This window comes from Sorex fumeus, unplaced genomic scaffold (assembly GCF_029834395.1).
Source record: "Sorex fumeus unplaced genomic scaffold, SorFum_2.1 ptg000079l, whole genome shotgun sequence".
In the NCBI taxonomy this organism is placed as follows: domain Eukaryota; kingdom Metazoa; phylum Chordata; class Mammalia; order Eulipotyphla; family Soricidae; genus Sorex; species Sorex fumeus.
The window spans coordinates 6,186,733-6,205,450 of record NW_026606136.1 but is presented as its reverse complement, the minus strand read 5'-3'; the positions used below and the strand labels follow the sequence as shown (position 1 = coordinate 6,205,450).

Genomic DNA, 18,718 nt, shown 5'->3' with positions numbered 1-18,718 from the left:
AATCCAAGAGTGCAGGCGAGAAATTCAGGTGTATTGGAGGCGTGCTGGGCAAATAATATCCATGTTTCTCCATTTTCAAGGTTTGTGTTATCTACAGACTTCTTAAAATGCGCGAATAGTCTCAATTTCTTAGTCTAAATCAATACTCTACTGAACCCAGCTTTGTATCTGTAACTGTTGCACTCATTTTCCTCAAAAGGGTTTTCCCTAGGGCGTGAACCCTCCGTTCCCACGACACGAGGGCTCATTCGTCCAACCGCAAGCACACCCGTGGGGCTACGTCAGAGCACAGTGCGGGGGCTCAACGGGCGGCCAGTCTCAGTGGCTCCAAGGCGAGGAGCGTGCGCGCTGCTTCCTCGGCCTCCTCAGACATGTGGCTGGGCTGAAGGCACCGTCGGAAATGGGCGCAGAGACGGTTCCTTCCACACTGAAGGAGGCACCTCAGACGCGTCAGCCGCAGCCGGGACGAGCCCGAGGCCGTCTTCCACGACACGACATGCAGGCGGCTGTGCGACACGCAGGGGGGTGTGCGGGGCCTGCTGAGGGACAAGTGTTTCGGCTGCCGCCAGGCCTCCTGCCGCCGCCGGCCCCCTCCGGCGTCTGTCCCTTCAGGCGTCTGTCCCCTCAGGCCGTCTGTCCCCTCCGGCCGCCCGTCTGATCACTCGGGCGTCTGTCCCCGCCCCCCGCCTGTCCCCTCGGGCCGTCTGTCTGTGCCCCCCCCCAGTCCCCTCAGGCGTCTGTCCCCTCAGGGGGCCCCGCTCTGTCCCCTCAGGCCGTCTGTCCCCCCCTCCCCCGCCGCCCGTCCCAACCCCCACCCCCGTGCCTGTCCCCTCGGGCCGTCCGTCTGTGCCCCCCCTTGTCCCCTCAGGCCGTCTGTCCCCCCCGGGCCGTCCGTCCCCCCCCCCCCCCCGTGTCTGTCCCCTCGGGCCGTCCGTCTGTGCCCCCCCCCTTGTCCCCTCAGGCGTCTGTCCCCTCCGGGGCCCCGGCCCCTCAGGCCCTCAGGCCGTCTGTCCCCTCGGGCCGCCCGTCCCACAGCCCACCCCCGTGCCTGTCCCCTCGGGCCGCCCGTCTGTGCCCCCCCTTGTCCCCTCAGCCGTCTGTCCCCTCGGGCCGCCCGTCCCACCACCCCACCCCCGTGCCTGTCCCCTCGGGCCGTGCGTCTGTGCCCGCCCCCCCCCCCCCCCGCCTTGTCCCCTCGGGCGTCTGTTCCCCCCCCCCCCCCCGCGGGTGCCTGTCCCCTCGGGTCGCCCGTCTGATCCCTCGGGCGTCTGTCCCCGTCCCCCCCCCCCCCGCCTGTCCCCTCGGGCCGTCGTCTGTGCTCCCCCCCTTGTCCCCTCAGGCGTCTGTCACCTTCGGGGCCCCCGCTCTGTCCCCTCAGGCCGTCTGTCCCCTCGGACCGCCCGTCCCATCCCCCCACCCCCGTGCCTGTCCCCTCGGGCCGCCCGTCTGTGCCCCCCCCTTGTCCCCTCAGGCCGTCTGTCCCCTCGGGCCGCCCGTCCCACCCCCTCACCCCCGTGCCGGTCCCCTCGGGCCCTCCGTCTGTGCCCGCCCCCCGCCTTGTCCCCTCGGGCGTCTGACCCCCGCGGGTGCCTGTCCCCTCGGGCCGGCCGTCGGGGTCACTGGCGCCGGGGCCCGCGGCGGCGGCCGGGAGGGGACCGGACCCGGGTGCGGGAGCCGGAGCGCGGCGCGGGGGCGGCGCTTCCCGCCGCGGGCGGCTCGGCTCGCCCCGCCCCGCCCCCCGGTCGGCCCAGCGCGCACGCGCAGCGCCGGGCCCGCCGCAAGGTGAGAGGGCGGCTCCGGCCAGGCCCCGCCCCGCGCCGCCAGGCCCCGCCCCGCGCCGGCACGCGGGGGCGGGGCCGGAAGCGCGGCGGCGTGCGCGGGGCGGGGCCGCGCGGGGGGGCGGGGCGCGGGCGGGCGGCGCGCGCGGCGGCGGCGGCGGCGGCGGGCGACGCGCTCGACGCGCTCGAGCTGACGGAGGCGGCGGCCGCGGCGGGACGGGCCGGGCCGGGCCGAAGGGCGACGCGCGGCGACGTGCGGCGGCCGGGGCGGGGGCCGGGCCGCGCGCGCGCCGGTGAATGAAGGGCCCGCCCCGCGCTGCCCCGCAAGATGGACGGGTTCGCCGGCAGCCTGGGTGAGTGGGCCCGGCCGGAGGCCGCGCGCGGGGCGGCGGGGGGCGGGCGGCGGGCGGCGGGGGGCGGGCGGGCCCCGGGGGGCGCCGGGTCGGGCCTCGCGGGCCGCCGGCACCTGCCGCCGCCGCGGGGAGGCCGCGGGGGGCGCCCGGCGCGGCACGTGCGGGCGGGGGCGGCGGGACCCGGGGGGCGCGGGCCGAGGCGCGCGGGGCCGCCCCGCGTCCCCAATCCCGTCCCCGTCCCCGCGCGGGCGGGCGGCGGGGGGCGGCGGGGGGCGTCCGGCCCGCGGGGGCGCCGAGGCCGCGCTCAGCCCCGCGCCTGCGGGCCCGGGGGCAGGTGCGGGCGCCGCGCGAGCGTCCGCGTGTCCGCCTGGCGGGGGTCGCGCCGCCCCTCGGGCCCGCTTCGGAGAGAGACGCGGAAGCGCCCCGCCCCGCCGCGTGCGTTCGAGGCCGGCGGCTCCGTCCCCGGTGCTCGGCTTTGGAGCGGGGCCGAGACCGGGGTCGCCAGCCCGGGAGGGCGTCCGTCGGGCGGCTCCGGACCGCGGCCGGCCGCCCCGGGAAGGACAAAGAGGAGACGGCCCGTGCCCGTGCCCGTGCCCGCCCGAGCTGCTGCCCGGGTCCCCGCCGCTCTCAGGAGAGGCCCCGGGGCCGGTGCCAGCCAGGAGTGGCGGGGGCAGCGCCCGGCGGAGGAGAGCGCGGCGCCGTCTGCCAGCAGGCCCGGCCGGGGGCGCTTCGGATGCTGCTGAGCTGAGGTCCCGGCCGTGGGCCGCAGCATCGGCGCGGTGCCGGGCATCCGACGGGGGTGGCCGCCGCATGCCCCCCGGCCCGCGCTGCTTTGCCCTGACGGATTAGTCCTGGCCTCGGGGTCTCCCCCGGGGCTGCTCGGGGTCTCCGCCGGCTCTGCACTGGACTGGTGGGGCTGGCGCGGAAGGGCCTACCCGCTGCAAGCCTGGCAGGCTTCCGCGTGTGTCTTCCGTGTTGCTCTCACACCAGGGATCCAGTTCAACACCTCATACAGGTGGAGCGTTGTGTTCTACCACTTCGGCCACATCCCTGCCCCTTCCATATTATACTTATTATGTTGATTGATGGTGTTTGCTGCAGGAGACTCCCGAACAGTGAGAGGGGCCTCTCCCTATGGCTGTTGTCCTAGCCCAGTGGACCTTGGGTTCAGTGCCTGCTCAGGCCCAGGGGGCTGTGGTGGCCCCCCCACGGTGGCACCTGGCAGTGCCTAGGGACCGTGTGGTCTGGGGATGAAACTCTGGGCCTTGCGCCCGCACAACTCAAACTCAAGCCCTTTGAGTGGTCTCTGGGCCCGTCTTATTTTTAAATGAGGAAAGTACAAAAGGAGGAAGAGTAATGATCTTCTCAGGCTCCTTTGTGTGCAGCTGACGGTAACATGTTGTGTTTGTTTTTAGTCTTCTTGTGCCTAGTTTGTTTGTTGTTTTTTTTTTTTATAGAGTTACAGGACTGGCATAGTCTTGCGGTCTGGTGTTGTCATTGGATCCTGATCTGGTGTCCTCCCACCCTCCACCCCCCTTACACTCAGATGACTGATGGAGGGGGGCATTCTTTTCCCTGTCTTGGTGCAGTCTTTGTGACCCCCTGGTCCCTCTCCTCTCACATGCCTGAGTCTAAACTCCTCTTCCTCTGCATCACCCCTATTTCCTGTCCATGGGCAGTTTCCAAGTCTCACGACCTTTTCTGAGTCCTGTTTTAGTCTGTCACACCTCTTAGAAGATTGACTTATTCTTACCGTTATTTCTTATCCCTTTCTGTTTTCACTGCGATAGGTTCAGATACCTGTTACTTCTGATTCTTGGACTTGGCGTGTTCTCAAGACGTCTCCACTGTACAGCTACCCTTGCTGTGGGAAGGGAGGAAAGATGGACGTCCGTAAAGCTGGCGCTTCCCCGTTCCGTTCACTTACTCTCTGACACATTTATTGCCTTAGTTACTATATTCATGCACCTCAGCTTTATCTTTACGTTTCTCCCTCCCCATCATCATTTTCCTGTCTCTCTGTGGTTCTGGCCAGAACGATCTATTTCTTGCTCACCAGACTTGGTTGGCATTTTTAATCCTAATGATTCTTCTCCAGCAAGCTTCAAGACCCGGCTCAGAAATTTTATTGAATCACCATGAATTACAAAGTTGTTCAGGATTGAGACACAGTTTCCGCATCCTTCCTTCAGTATCCCCCGTTTCCCGCCCACCCCTCGCTTGCCTCTCGGGCAGGCGCATCTTCCTTTTCCCTTTAGACTGTGGTTTACAATACTGTTGCTGAAAGGGTGTTAGGCATACGCTTTCCCTCCTTTGAGCACTGGGTCATTGTCAGAGTGACCACTTCCCTCTGTCACTGTTGTAGTGGTCCCTTTCCTGACCTGTCCTCCTCCCCCCACAGTGATGAACATCCCGTCTTCGTCTTCTTCCCTTTTTCTTAGCTCAAAGTGGTCACTCTTGAGCTTTTAACATAGGCTTATTCCTAGGGCATTTGAGTCTTTCTTACAAGTCTTAAAATGATGTATGTGCCCAGCCAAATTGTTAGCCTCGTGGAGGTTGACCTCTGGACGTAGTTCTGAATTTTCAGCCGGCAGAACAATGGAGATTTCGTGATCCAGTAAGATGTGGGGGAAGGAAAGATTCGGGAGCCAGTAAAATATGTAGCGGCTTAGAATCTTCACTGTCATTATTGCTTCATAAAGACTTTGCTTTTGAAGATCAAAAGATTATCACGTACAACCCTCTGGAGTTCCCTCAGAAATTAACTTGAAAGTGTGCGAGCCCAGGTTGCAGCAACAAGCAGGACAGGAACGGGGTAAAAATTAATCGCTCATTCTGTTGTTCTCATTTGTCCTCTTCACATAGAAAGGAATCCAGGCAGTTTCAGCACTTCACTGATCGAGATGGATCCGATGAAAGAATTTGGTGCCAGGTTGTAGGGAGGTGTCTGTCAGGCACGTCTTTTGTGTGGCCTGTTATTGTGGATTTGGAAACCAATATATTTGATTAAATTAATATTGAAAAGGAGTAAAGAGGAAGAAAGGAAGGCATTCAACGTTGGGGCTTCGCGTGATTCTGCTTAAAGAGACCTTTCTTTCAGTTATTTACGTTGCCTTAGACTGTGGTGTAACACTTAACTTCCTGCTGTGGGTCACGATCAGATGGTCCAGCCCAATCCCTGTCTTTAAGAGCCCGGAGAGGCTGCCGTGCAGAAAAGGCAGGTGAGCAGTCACGTGGAGAGTGAGTTGCGAGCTCTGGTTTTGAAATTTTGGGCTCCGGTCAGAAATAGAGTTCCAGAATCGTTGTCATCTAGACAAATGCAGTATATAAAAAGAAGTGTTTCTGATAAGGGTTAGACTAGGGTGTGTTATTTACTTTGCCGAAAGACGTTCTCTCTCCCTCCACGCTCTCCCTCTCTCCACACACATACACCCATTTTCAAGCTTTCCTGATGAGCTTGTCTCCTGATTGGTTCTCCACTTCTTTTAGCTATTTGAAATCTCTCTTAATGTATGGTTCAAATAATCAGCGAGCCTTTCTTCCCCCCTCCCTTCTCCCCCCCTCCATTCTGGAAGTTGCCCTCCAAGTCCTTGGGTCTTGTGTTCAAGCCATTGTGTTTGAGTACTCTTAAGAGTGTGGAGCTTGTCTGACCTGCCTCAGAGACTTCAGTATTTAGCAGCATTACGGTCTGTTGGATTAAAAATGCATGAAGACTGTTTACAATAGCCACAATCTGGAAAAAACCTGAGTGCCCGAGAACAGATGACTGGTTAAAGAAACTTTGGTACATCTACACAGTGGCGTACTATGTAGCTCTTAGAAAAGATGAAGTCATGAAATTTACATACAAGTGGTACTACATGGAAAGTATCATGCTAAGCGAAATGAGTCAGAAAGAGAGGGACAGACATAGAAAGATTGCGTTCATCTGGAGAACATAAAGTAACAAAATAGGAGACTAACCCCCAAGAAGAGCCTAGATAAGTACCAGGAGGTTTACTCCATGGCTTGGAAGCCAGCCGCACACGCTAGGGGAAAAGTCAGCTCAGATAGAGAAGGGAGCACCAAATAAAGGGTGTTGGGAGGATCCTCCCAGGATGGGAGATGCGTGCTGAGAGTAGAGTATAGACCGAACATGATTGCCACTCAGTGCCTCTTTTGCAAACCACAGCACCCAAAAGGAGAGAGAGAGAGAACAAAAGGGAATGCCCTGCCACAGAGGCAGGGGGGAGGGGAGTGGGGGGGGTAGGGATACTGGGATCCGTGGTGGTGGAGAATGGGCACTGGTGGAGGGATGGGTGCTCGATCATTGTATAATTGAAACCAAAGCACAAAAATTTCTAAGTCTCCAACTGTACCTCGTGGTGTTTCACTAAAAAAAAAAAAAAGCATGAGGTTGTTTTGCAACCATTGTAATAAGGACTGGTTCAGGCAGGATGCGGTGATAGATGCTAATAGGGGAATTTTTTTATTTTTGTTTTTGGCAAGCAGGATATTTGCATGGTCTTACTTATCTCCCTGTACATTGCCTATTAGCTGCAAGGGGCGTCAACAGTGTATTCTACTGTTACCAGCAGCTCCTTGTGTGCATGACCAGGTAGGTTGTAGCTATAGGTGTTGTGTGCCTGCGTGTGCTTCCCTGAGAATGCTGAACTACAGGTGGAGAATATTCCATTCAAAAGGATGGAAATGAACACAAAAAGGTGAGAAAGTCAAGGAAAGGCTGTGAAAATGTTCTCAGATAAAGGACATGAAAGGAACATGACAACTACATTACATTCCTAGCCTTGAGCTGGATCTTGCTTTTAGGCGGAAATGCTATAGGGTCATAATCACTTGCAGAATTGAAATATGGGTGGTAGGTTTTGGTATCGGCGAAGTTGATAACTAACCTAAGGTCAGTACTTTCTTCCTTAGGCATTCTGAATTTTCAGGGGATAAAGACCTGTGATATATGCAGCTTAACTCTCAACTGTGAGGAAAAATTTGTGCTTAAGTGTTTTTTTTTATTAAAAAAAATTTTAATAGTGAGACATCTTGCTTAAGTGTTTTAGAGCTGTGTATAAATGTATTTTGTGTAGACAAGCCATTCAGATGTGTGTGTAATTATGTGTGTATGTATTGTGGAGGTGGGAGGATAGGAAATTTATGTGCAGATCAAAGAAGTAAATGGTTACCAGAGGGTGAATTTGGTGAAAGCTGTATTGAATGTTCTTTGTGTTATTCTTGTTAAAGCTTTTCTGTGAGCTCATATTTTCAAATAATTTTTTTTTTTTGTAAACCAGGTGATGTTTGGACTCGGTAATATAACTTAGTGGCAAAGCACATGTCTTGCATTTGTGAGGCCCTGGATTCAAACCTGTGAGCGTGTGTGTGTGTGTGTGTGTGTGTGTGTGTGCGCGCGCGCACAGGCGCACGTGCGCTTGGAGACACAGGAACTCTGAATTATACACCATTTGAAAAGTAGAGAAAAGTCTCTTCCAAAAAATTCCAGGCAGATTCTTGGGATAAAAAATGTGGCTTCGAGACTGTGTTCTGTGTATATGCTGTGGTTTCCCTTTCCCTGGGCCTTAGTTTCAGAAACATGCCTCTGGGCCAGAGGCAGCTGTGGTTCAAATTTAGCCAACAAACATGTTTTGTTTGGCCTCTTTGAGTGTTTTTAAAATTGAGAAATTTGAAGGACTGGAGCGATAATACAGGAGCAGAGGTACTCGCCTGCATGAAGCTGACCCTGGTTTGATGCCCAGTACTGCATGGACCCTGGTGCATCTTGGTTTTGCAGCCTGGAGGCCCCCAGTGCCGCCAGGGTCTTTGTGGCCAAAAATTGCTGGGAGAGCCCCTGGTCTTAGCCTGCTTGGGACATCTCTCTCACAGGGGGTGGAATTTTGTATAAAATAGGGGAAGACTTTTTTTTAGTGGAAAAACGTTTTCTTGGTAGATTTTCACCCCGGGTGATCTGTGATCTCTCTATTCACTGAGTGGGGGGACCGACACGCAGCCTCACCTGCCTCATACCTGGCTTGCTTCAGGCATTTGCTGCTTGGCATGGTCACAGCCTTTCCCTTGCCTAGAAATGGCGGAGGGTCTTTCTGCTCTGGGCTCGTGACAGTCTAAGAAATAAGTTGCTTAACTTATGCTTATCATTTGCCAGCATTCTGGCATGCATGTCTTAAAAATTGGACTTTCTACATAATTCTACTGCAACCATGAAAATCAGGAAATTACAGTCAAAGCAATGACTATCTAATCCTGTCTCGTTCAGTTATCCTATCTCGGCTTTGCCAGTATTTGTATGAATCCCTTTCATAGCAAAGAGCATCTTGTTTAGGGTCCAAAGCTCCTTTAGGTAGCTTCCTTTTTTGTAGCTTCCTTCAGTCTGGTGTTTCCCGGGGTTTCCGTACCCTAACACCTGCAGGAGTACAGGCCAGTTGCTTGTAGAGTGTCCCTGACTTTGATGTTTCCCCTGATAAGATTAAAATTACATGTGGTACAAATGCCATGTATTTTTTGCATTGCATCCTATTAGACGACTCACAGTTTTGACTTGTCCCGTTATTGGTAATGTTCGTTTTGATAATTTAAAGTGGTATCCACTGAATTCTTTCTCCTGTAAGATTACTTTTAAGACTTTGTGACTAACTATTCTGTGAGATTTGCTTTGAAGTGTAAATACTCTGTTCCTCATCAGACTTTGAATTTATTGCTTGAAATCTGTATGGAGTCGGGTATCGTATTTTTATCTCAGTGGATCATACTGTTATTATTTCTAAGCTCGGACTGACTGTTTTGTCCTGCTGGTGCTCATCCCTGCTGGCTTCTGCATTCGTCTGACATGTTCCTACCTTTCCCTGAGGAGTTTCGTTTTGGCACGAAGTGATTAGGGTGTCCAGTTCAGCCCATAGTAACTGCATATATAATTCATGAGCTGGAGCGATAGCACAGCGGGTAGGGTGTTTGCCTTGCACGCAGCCAACATGGCTGACTCAGGTTCGATTCCTCCGCCCCTCTCGGAGAGCCCGGCAAGCTACCGAGAGGATCTCGTCCGCACGGCAGAGCCTGGCAAGCTCCCCATGGCATATTCATATGCCAAACACAGTAACAAGTCTCACAATGTTACTGGGCCCGCTCAAGCAAATCGATGAACAACGGGAGGACAGTGACAGTGATACAGTTCATACACCTTTCCACATAGGGCCAGTAGGTGCTCCTGCAGCAGCTGCCCCTGAATTGGCTGGTTCGTACCTGACCCAGTGCGCTGAGGCCATACATTGGGGCCCCACATGTGCCAGACCTGGGCTCTGTTCCTTTGAGCCCTATTCCCAGCGTCTTCTGTACATCCCTGGGTTTGGACGAGGGTTTGAGTTACGTAGTTTTAAAATTGCAGTTTTTTTAATGGTGCTTTGGTGCATTTTTAATTGATCATATTTTATCTTACAGTAAAAGTTGGGTTAAGCACATGGATCAGGCTTGTAATGCAAATTGCTTTGGAAGTCTTTTCTCTTAACAGGGAGTCAGTCAGTGTTCTGGTTTTCGCGCTCCCCAGAATCTCAGAGCATGGTTTGGACGGATGTCTGTGCGATGGGAGCTTGGGCGAGCTTGCCAGGCAGTGAAATCACTCATGAGCTCCTGCCACCCTGCCCAGGTGTGTGCGAGCACCAGCGCTAAAGGTGTGGCCCAGGAGCCTTGCAGTGACAGGGTGTTCCGGCCCCGGGCCAGTCGCCCGCTCGGAGAGCCCAACCTGTACTCTGTCCGGTGAGTGCAGCACAGAAGATGGCCTGAGCAGAGAAGGGACAAGGAGGGAACCGTCATTTTGACGGTCTTAATTAAAGAACAGAACAAAAGCCAGAGTGAGCGAGGCCTGTCCCTGTTCAAGTTGCTTGCATGTACACCTGATGAGCACGGTTCCTGTTGGGGATATTTTGAGTAACAGGATGCCAGATGTCCAGCAAAGTAAAAGAATAGACTTCTGGATAAAATGCACGAGCAGTTTAAAAACTTGCTGTGCATTATTTAAAATTATAGTCCCTTATGTTGCCTTTTTTTTTTTTTTTGCTTTCAGAACCAGTGAGTTGTATAATAATAGAGTGAGATTCTGCTCTACGGTATTAATCATAGTTTGTAATAAGAATGTCCTTTACTCCGGAGTGTTATTTTTCCGGCTTTCCAAAATTTATGGTTTCCTAAAGTGCCGTGACTTGTTTCATTAATATTTTTTAAAAAATGGCTCTGGGGATTGTCTCCAGCAGTGCTTGGTACCCAGAGCCTCTCCCAGTGAACAGGCGCAGCTCTGGGGGCCCAGTGGTGGTGGGTGGGCTCCAAGTGTCCTCCCCCCCCCCCCCCCCCCCCCCCCCCCCCCCGCCTGGCCCTTTCTTCTTTCCGAGCAGAACTGTCAAGTGTTGCCATCGGACGTTTCCCTTAAATCCGGTCTTATTCTTGCGTGCTGCTCTTGATGTCACCATCTTTTGCTAATCTTTAAATAACATGACAGACAGAGCACACATTTGTTTGCAGTTTTCTTTGAACCTCCCTGAGCTTCCATCCTCCCCCCCCCACCCCCCGCAAAGTGTCATAACTGACTTGTGTTGATGAGTAAGTGGAGGCTTAAAAAAAAACTAAAAAACTTCTTTGACGGATATCCTGTTTTCAGATTAAGAGGTGGGGCATAACCTTTGCTTTTTCTCTGACTACCTCTTGGTAATCTTATTTCTTCAATCTGCTCCACTTAAAATTAGTGTGGGTATATGTTTGGCAAACTGCTGTATTTTTTAGGATCTAGAATCATGATTATTTGAGGCAAAGTTCAGGTTAGAGAGCGATGATAGGAAAGCAGTCAGCATTTATTTATTTATTTATTTATTTAAGAAATAAACTTTTTGTTCACTGAGATTCAAAGATGATCTCACCGGGACGTTCCTCCCTCTGGCTGACGAGAGCTTGTTACCACAGGGCCGGTGAGCCTGACACTGCCCTTTCTGTGTTTCCTGCCCATGAGCTCAAGAAGCAGGTTGGGTAGGGTTAGTGTCTCTGGGTCTCACGCTGCCTTAAGGGCTTGGAAAATTGGTGAATGAGACTCTTGAAATTCCTGCTCTGGTGAAGCTCATGATTCTGTGGCGAATCCGGGCAGTCTGTGTTCAGGAGCTATGTATTGAATGCTCGGTATGTGCTCAGCCCTCTTCAGCTATAAACAAAACCCTGATGGAGCTTATAACGCTGGCCTTTAAAATGCAGATAAGGAAGTATAGGAAACTTGGAGGGCTGCTTTAAGCCTCTGCCATCTCACAGCCTTTTGTGTTTGCATTTGCGTCTCCAGATGCATGTGCTCGGTTCAGTGTAAGGAGGAAGGTAATGGAAGATCACAGATCACTCCCCTGCTTTTCGAAGCAGCCTGCCTCCTCGTCTCTCCTGTCCGGACCCTGCTGTTTCCTTTCTGTTTTTGCCAGTTTTGGTTCCCTCCTCCCCCTCCCCCTCTTACACCTTATAAACACTGTCGTTTGCAGAGTTGTTCATGATAAATCCTTACCTTCAGTATACCAGCAAATCCCCCCACCATTGCCGCTGCCCACACCATTATCTCCAGTTTTCCCAGCCACCCCTTAAGCCTGTTCAGATAGTAGGCTCTCAGTAATTTATTTTATATTGCTTGCTATAATTTGCAAAAAGAATGATCAAAAGGTGTTTCCTCAGAAGAAAGTTAGTGAAGATTGTGTATCACACCATTGTGTTATTCTTTGTATAAGAGATTCTAAGATGTTGTTACAGGTTAGGCCTTCTGTGTTACTATTTTGTAACCTTCTATAGTACACCCATCCAATCTGATGTACTACTCCTGGTTTATCAGTGTCCCTGCCGCACACTCCAGGAAGTCTAACCTTTTTAAGGGGGTGATGAAGCTGGAGTTACATTTTTAACTGGGTGGCGTTTTGGGGTCTGTGCTTGACTGCCAGGACTTCCCGAAGAACAGGGAGATGGGGAAGGCAGCCGTGTCTAATTCCGTGAGAGCTTGGAGATTTCAGTCGTAAAACCTGCATACCTGAGTTTCCAGCAGGTTAATTTCTGGGTGAGCAGTGGAGTCTGGCTGGGAGCGTGGCGGCAAATGTGGAGGTTTTCAGCTCTGTTTGTGTGTGTGTGTGGGGGGGTCCTTGCTGTTTTCTAAGAGGCAACTGAATATTTCTGTCTTTGCATCTATGGTGACTACATTTAGATGGTCTGTGATCCAATTGCTTTGATACATATAGTCAGTAGTTTATATACCACATTTTAAGAAATTTGGTTTATAAATATATAAATGTGACTTTAAAAAATGGCAATAAGGCAGAACCTCATAATTCAGTGTTTGTTCAAAGCACCAGCATTGTTATCCCACTGAGAATGTATCAGTGACCAGAAAAACCCACAAATTCCTGGTCTCTCGCTTGCAGTGAGGGGAGTGGAACAAGGAATGGTTTTCATTTAGTCATTCACACCAGGTCTCAGTGGCTTCTGGGAGGCGTTGGTACCTGCACTGTCAGTCATAAGAAGATGCTCGCCTGTCTTGACAGGTCAGATGGCTTCAGGAAAGTGCTCTGAGAGCTGTAGGAACAGGCGTGAGAGACAACTGTGTGTGACAGGACTATCTCTCTATGACCATGGCCACCAGATTATGCTTTCTTCTTTTTTTTCACTTTATCTTTTTGTTTTTTTAAGTGACATTTTAACATAAAAATTGGGGTATACACACTCAGTCAACTATTTATTTTTTATTAGTGAAACACCATGAGGTACAGTTGTAGACTTACAGATTTTTGTGCTTGGGTTTCAGTTATACAGTGATCGAGTGCCCATCCCTCCACCAGGGCCCATTCCCCACCTCCAATGCTCCCGGAATTCCTCCCACCCCGGAGTATTCTTTCTAATACAGCATTTTCAAGTTACTCCTCAGCTTAAAAGCTTTTCATAATTTTTTTTTAGTTTTGGTCGGGGTGGGGGGGGCAGACACACCCAGTGATTCTCAGGGGTTCCTCCTGGCTTTGCACTCAGGAATCACTCCTGGTGTGCCCAGGGGGCCAAATGGGATGCAGGGATGGAACCCAGGTAGGTGACATGCAAGACAAGCGTCCTGCCTGTTGTACTTTGAATGATCATTTTTGTGGGTCAACTCTCAGCTTGGAGTGCAAGCTTTCCTGTCACCGGAATGTTTCTTGCCTTTTCAACCTTGTCCATTATAAACCCCCACCCCCACCCCCAATCTTAGTTGAGTCCTTTGGCGTCGCTTTTGCGGCTTGATTTCTTGCCATCTTGTTCTTGTGCTACTCTTCCTGCATTGGAGCTGATACCTGTGGCATTGCTCCCTTCTCTTTAATAATTGCCAGCTACCCGTGATGTATTTGATACGCCAAGCACAGTAACAGCAAGTCTCACGATGTTACTGGGCCTGCTCGAGCAAATCGATGAACAACGGGAGGACAGTGACAGTGATTTATCAGAATCAAGAACCAGTTTAAGTACCATCTTTTCCTCTGACCAACCTCTTTATTTCACTGACTTTTTCCTCTTATGAATTCTTAGCACATGGTTTTTATTCACAGAGATCCATCTTACAGAGTGGGAATTTGTGTGTGTGTGTGTGTGTGTGTGTGTGTGCGCGCGCACACACCCAGGACCTTTGGATATCTATAATATTACTTGTGGGTCCGACAGTTTTGGCAGATGGGTGGCTGCAGACGGCCAACGAGAAGCATTCCACAGGCCGTATGTTCCCCACACCGTCGGAATGAAAAAGTTGAAGTTGAGAGAGAAAATGAGGGCACAGATCAGGGTTCAGACTCCCACCCACAGCCAGTCCTTGTATGTTAATCATTTCTACATTTTCAAAATGATATTTGGTGACATGAAAAAATTACATGAAATTCAAATTTCTGTGTTCATAAAGAAAAGGGTTTTTTGGGGGAAGGAGGGCACAGCCTTGCTTATTTGTTTAGAGATTGTGGATAGCTGCTGGCGAGTTGAAGAGTTGTTACAGACAGCATTCAAAATCTAGCATATTTACTAGGAAGTCCTTAGTAGTTTTCAGGCCCTTCTTACTCTTATTTTTTTTGTTTGGGGGCTGTACCCAAGGTGCTTGGGTGCTCAGATCCTCTTGGTGGGGCTTGTGGGGTGCCAGGGATGGAACCCCAGCTGGTGTGTGCAGAGTGAGCAGGCATCCTGTCCCTCCAACCCCCCAGCCCTTCTTAAAATAAACTTGTGTAGAGTGAGGATTTCCTTCCCACCCCCTGCCCTCCAACTGCACTCCAGCCCCGGGTCCAGGTGCAGCGATGGGAGCTGGGCTAGGCTAGGGAGAGCAGCCGGCATCTCCCAAGGGTTTCCAGTTTGTTTTCAGTGCTGGTGCCCACCCGGGCCTCTGGGCCCCGGGGATCGTTCATAGGGGCAGACATCCGACAGGTCCCTGAGCTGCCTCGCTCATGCTTGGTGTGTGTCCAGAAGCTCTGGGGAGCAGCTTGAAGCAGTGGAACAGCTTAATCAGATTTTCAAAGATCACTGCTGGTCGAGTGGAGAATGAATTGCTGGGAGCAGGCGGCAGAGAAAAGAGCAGCGAGAGTCCCTGCCGCCTGTGAGGGGGTCTGAGGAGCCCCTGGGACCGTCTTCCCCTCCCTGTAGCTACCTTCCCTTTGGAGGACAGAGAGAGTGGGAGAGGCGCTTTAAGAATCAGACACTTTACATACATTTCTCAGATGCTGGCGGTAGCCTAGAAATTGTCAGCTGTTACACAGCTGGAAAGGCTCCGGGATGTTAGACGTTTCTAACATGTCATCAGTGTCCACATCAAAAAGATCGTGAACTCCTGTTGCTTTGCACTCCTTCCTCCTTGGGGTAAGCATGGGTTTGTCTATTCTGGGTTCAGAATGAAGTTATCTATTTACATCTCCGAAAACGTTGTTTAAATATTTTTAACTCAAGTTGACGGGTTTACCTTATCCCTTCCGCCCAGGAAAATTACGGAGTTTGGAAATCAACAGATACTGTAAGAGACATTGCTAAGAGTTCTTTAGGGCAAGATTTTGAGAATCATTTTCTCATTATTGGTATTTTGTGAAAAATGAACAAGCCAGTTGACAATTTTTGTCATGCTTCATGAACTTTTGTTTACTTTGAGGTTTGGGGCCATACCCAACGTGCCCAGGGCTTACTCCTAGTTTTGTGCTCAAGGCTTACATTCCTGACAGTGCTGGGAAACCATATCTAATGGGAGGGATCGGACCCGGGTTGACCGTGTGCAAGGTGAGCACCCTTCCTTATGTCTCCCCGGCCCCAAACTTTGCTGAACTTTAAAAAATGGAGTGTACTCAGTTCCTTTGGAAATTTATCTGGTATTTTTGTTATCAAATAAATGCATTATTGACGTTGATTCTTCTACTCATTTGTTTTTAAAACATTGCAGAACACCTCATTTATCTTGATTTTACTGAAAATGAATAGACTACAGATTAGTTTTAAGATTTCAGATTTTTTATTTGGTTTTGGTTTTGGTTTTGGGCCACCCCCAGCGATGCATACAGAAATTCCTCCTGGTGGTGCTGGGGGACTGACTATGTGGGATGCTGGGAATCGATCCCAGGTCGGCCGCGTGCAAGGCAGAACCCTACCTGCTGTGTTTTCTCTCCAGCCCAGAGATTTCAGAGTTTTTTTTTTGTTTGTTTTGTTTTGTTTTGTTTTTGCTTTTTGGGTCACACCTGGCAATGCACAGGGGTGACTCCTGGCTCTGCATTCAGGAATCACCCCTGGCGGTGCTCAGGGGACCATATGGGATGCTGGGAATCGAACCCAGTTCGGCCGCATGCAAGGCGTCCTACCCGCTGTGCTATCTCTCCAGCCCCGAGATTTCAGATTTTTAAAATCAGCTTTTTAGAGTTGCTTGCCAACACGAGAACATGCCAGTGTTAAGGTATTCATTAGGTAGTGAAGCAATTCACCTGTGTCTGGTCACTGCCCCAGGCAGGATCCCCACCATCTCCATTCCCTGCAGCACTCTCGGACCCCATGGCGCCTGTCCCGGTATTGGAAGCCACTTAGCTGCTGTTTCTGTTGTTCTGTCTTTCCTAGGATTGTGTATCACCGGAACGTTAAAATTTTTTAATCACAGTTTCTGCCTTATTCTAGAAGGTTCTACTTTTAGTGTGCTTTGGGGTCTGCACTCTCTCTAGGGTTAATGCTTGGGTATGGTGTGAGGTGTAAGAGTCCAGGTTCACTTTCTGTCCATGTACACCCCTCAGCTCTAGCACCATTTGTGGCTAGTAAGATCCGTTGTGTTTCCTTGGCATCTGTGCTGAACATCAGCAGACTACGTATGTGGCAGCCTACTTTTTCAATGTTCTGTTCCACGGGTTGCCATGAATATCATTAAGCAAATAACCAGACTGCTGTGATTGCTAACTCTAGTGATCTAGTAAAATCGGAATTAAAATTTTTATTTAAAACTGTTTAGAGGAATGGATTTAATTTGAAACTTTCTATTTTTATTTGATTTTGAAAAAAATAAATTGGGGCTACACCTGGCTGAGCTCAAGACTTACTACTGACTCTGTGCTCAGTCCTCACTCCTGGCAGACCTCGGGGGACAGGAATATATGGTGCCAGGAATCAAACCCCTGTATCCTTCCCCCTGTGTAATCTCTCTGGCCCTGACTTTAAAACTTTGTAGGCTGAGAAAGTGACACAGTTCAATGACTGTTGCTAATAGTTTGCTTTTAAAAACTTCCAAGAACATAGTCTTTTGATTCACTAACAGTCTTAGGCATTGGATATGACATAATATCCATGTATTATAAGTTAACAAGCCCAGATATTTAAAAGTTCTAGAGGGTCATATAATTCATGTGATCATATAATTCATGTGATAGAACAGGAGCTAAGACCCCCTGTCCAACAGGCTTTTCACCCTTCGCACTCATTTGTGTGTTAATTTATTTCATTTGCATTACTTTCGTCAATAGTAGCACTGTCCTCCCTGTTGTTCATCGATTTGCTCGTGGGGGCACCAGTAGCGTCTCTGTTGTGAGACTTGTTATTGTTTTTGGCATATTGAATACGCCACAGGGAGCTTGCCTGGCTCTGCCTTGCAGGTGGGATACTCGGTAGCTTGCTGGGCTCTCCGAGAGGGACGAAAGAATTGAACCCGGGTCGGCTGCGTGCAAGGCAAACGCCCTACCCACGGTGCTATCGTAATGTCAAATATTAGAGAATGTTTTTAAAAATTCAGCCTCTAAATTTTTTTAATTATTGCCAGGAATCAAAAATTTTGGGGGGACACACACAGCTGCTGTGCTCAGGGCTTCCTCCTGGCTCTGCACTCAGGGATCCCTCTTGGCGATGCTCGGAGACCATGCAGGGTTCCAGGGATTGAACCCACATGGGCTGCATGTCAGGCTGTCCAGTCACTCCGACCCAGAGTCTTTAAATGCATCCTTATTTAAATATGTTGCTTTCTATATGTGCTTTATAAATAATAGTGTCAGGTTGTAAGAATTCTTTCCTTACGATTTTTGGGAAAAATCTTATTTGCATTTTATTTGCAACACAAGAGGTAGAACTTCAGTCTTCATATGTCCTGGAGTCACATGCGCAGTCTGTTTTGCACATTTAAAATCGTACTTGTAATACATTGTTTTTATAATCTATGTAAATACACACAAAGGGTTGTGATCCATACCTTTTATTTCTGTTAGTGTTATTTGAAATCGGAATGACTTACAGCGTTTGAAGAAAATCGAGTCCTTTTAAAATAAGATTAGGTAAAGCGCCTACGTTTATCTTTCAGTTGCTTTATATTTCACTTCCACTTTCTCTTCCGGTCATGTATATCGTCGACCTGTTGAGAAATGGAATCTGAATGCAAATTCCTTGTCAGGCTCGTGTGTCATTGGTAGTTGCTTGGCTCTGGGGCGTCCCTGGTTCGTCCCTTTCTCTCCATTGTGCTGTCACCGAGCTGCTGGCCTCGTGCACACAGGCAGCCTCTTGAGCTGTCTTCTGGCTTCCCCTAGTCTTATTATTATTATTTCCTTAAGGGATGTGGGTTTGGGCCGTCTGTTCCTGGCTCTCCTCGGGAGTAATCTCTGGCACTTCTTGGTTCCGTGATGTAGTTAGTACCTGGGATTGGAATCAGGGTTGGACCAGGACAGCGAGCTGCGTGCAGAACAAGTGTCCTGAGGATGCCTTTGAGTAGGACTCGCCGTGCCTTCTCTGGTCGCTCCCCGCAGTGCTTCGGGGCCCATGTAGTGCTGGGGCTTGAACTGGCTCAGCCGCCCAAAAGGCACATACCTCCGGAATTTTAAGATTTGGATGAAGTGCGTTTATCATTTGTTCCTAATAGCTAATATGTTTGCTTTTGGGTTTATGATCAAATTAACTTCTGTGGTGCAGAGTAGGGCTAAAGTTCGTTTCCTTTCCTTATGAGGAATAAGCAGTACTGTTTTGTTGAAGATACTGCTTTGTCGCATTATAGAGTAATTCAGGCGACGACCTGCTGGCTATAAACGGATTCTTGTTTTGCTTTGTTTTGCTTTTGTGCCACACCCACCGGTGCTCAGGGGTTACTCCTGGCTCCGTGTCTAGACA

At 50.8% G+C, this 18,718-nt stretch overlaps 1 protein-coding gene across 4 annotated transcripts in view; it reads left to right on the top strand.

The window, feature by feature from the left end:
- The first annotated feature begins 2,004 nt into the window (after window positions 1-2,004).
- The window catches only part of EML4 (EMAP like 4), an 82,399-nt gene continuing 65,685 nt past the window's right edge, over window positions 2,005-18,718 (top strand). For all 4 annotated transcript variants that reach the window (XM_056130542.1, XM_056130541.1, XM_056130543.1 and 1 more), the window contains exon 1: window positions 2,005-2,131. In XM_056130542.1, coding sequence (XP_055986517.1) covers window positions 2,107-2,131 — 25 coding nt within the window. In that variant the 5' untranslated portion in view covers window positions 2,005-2,106. The remainder of the gene's footprint in view (window positions 2,132-18,718) is intronic.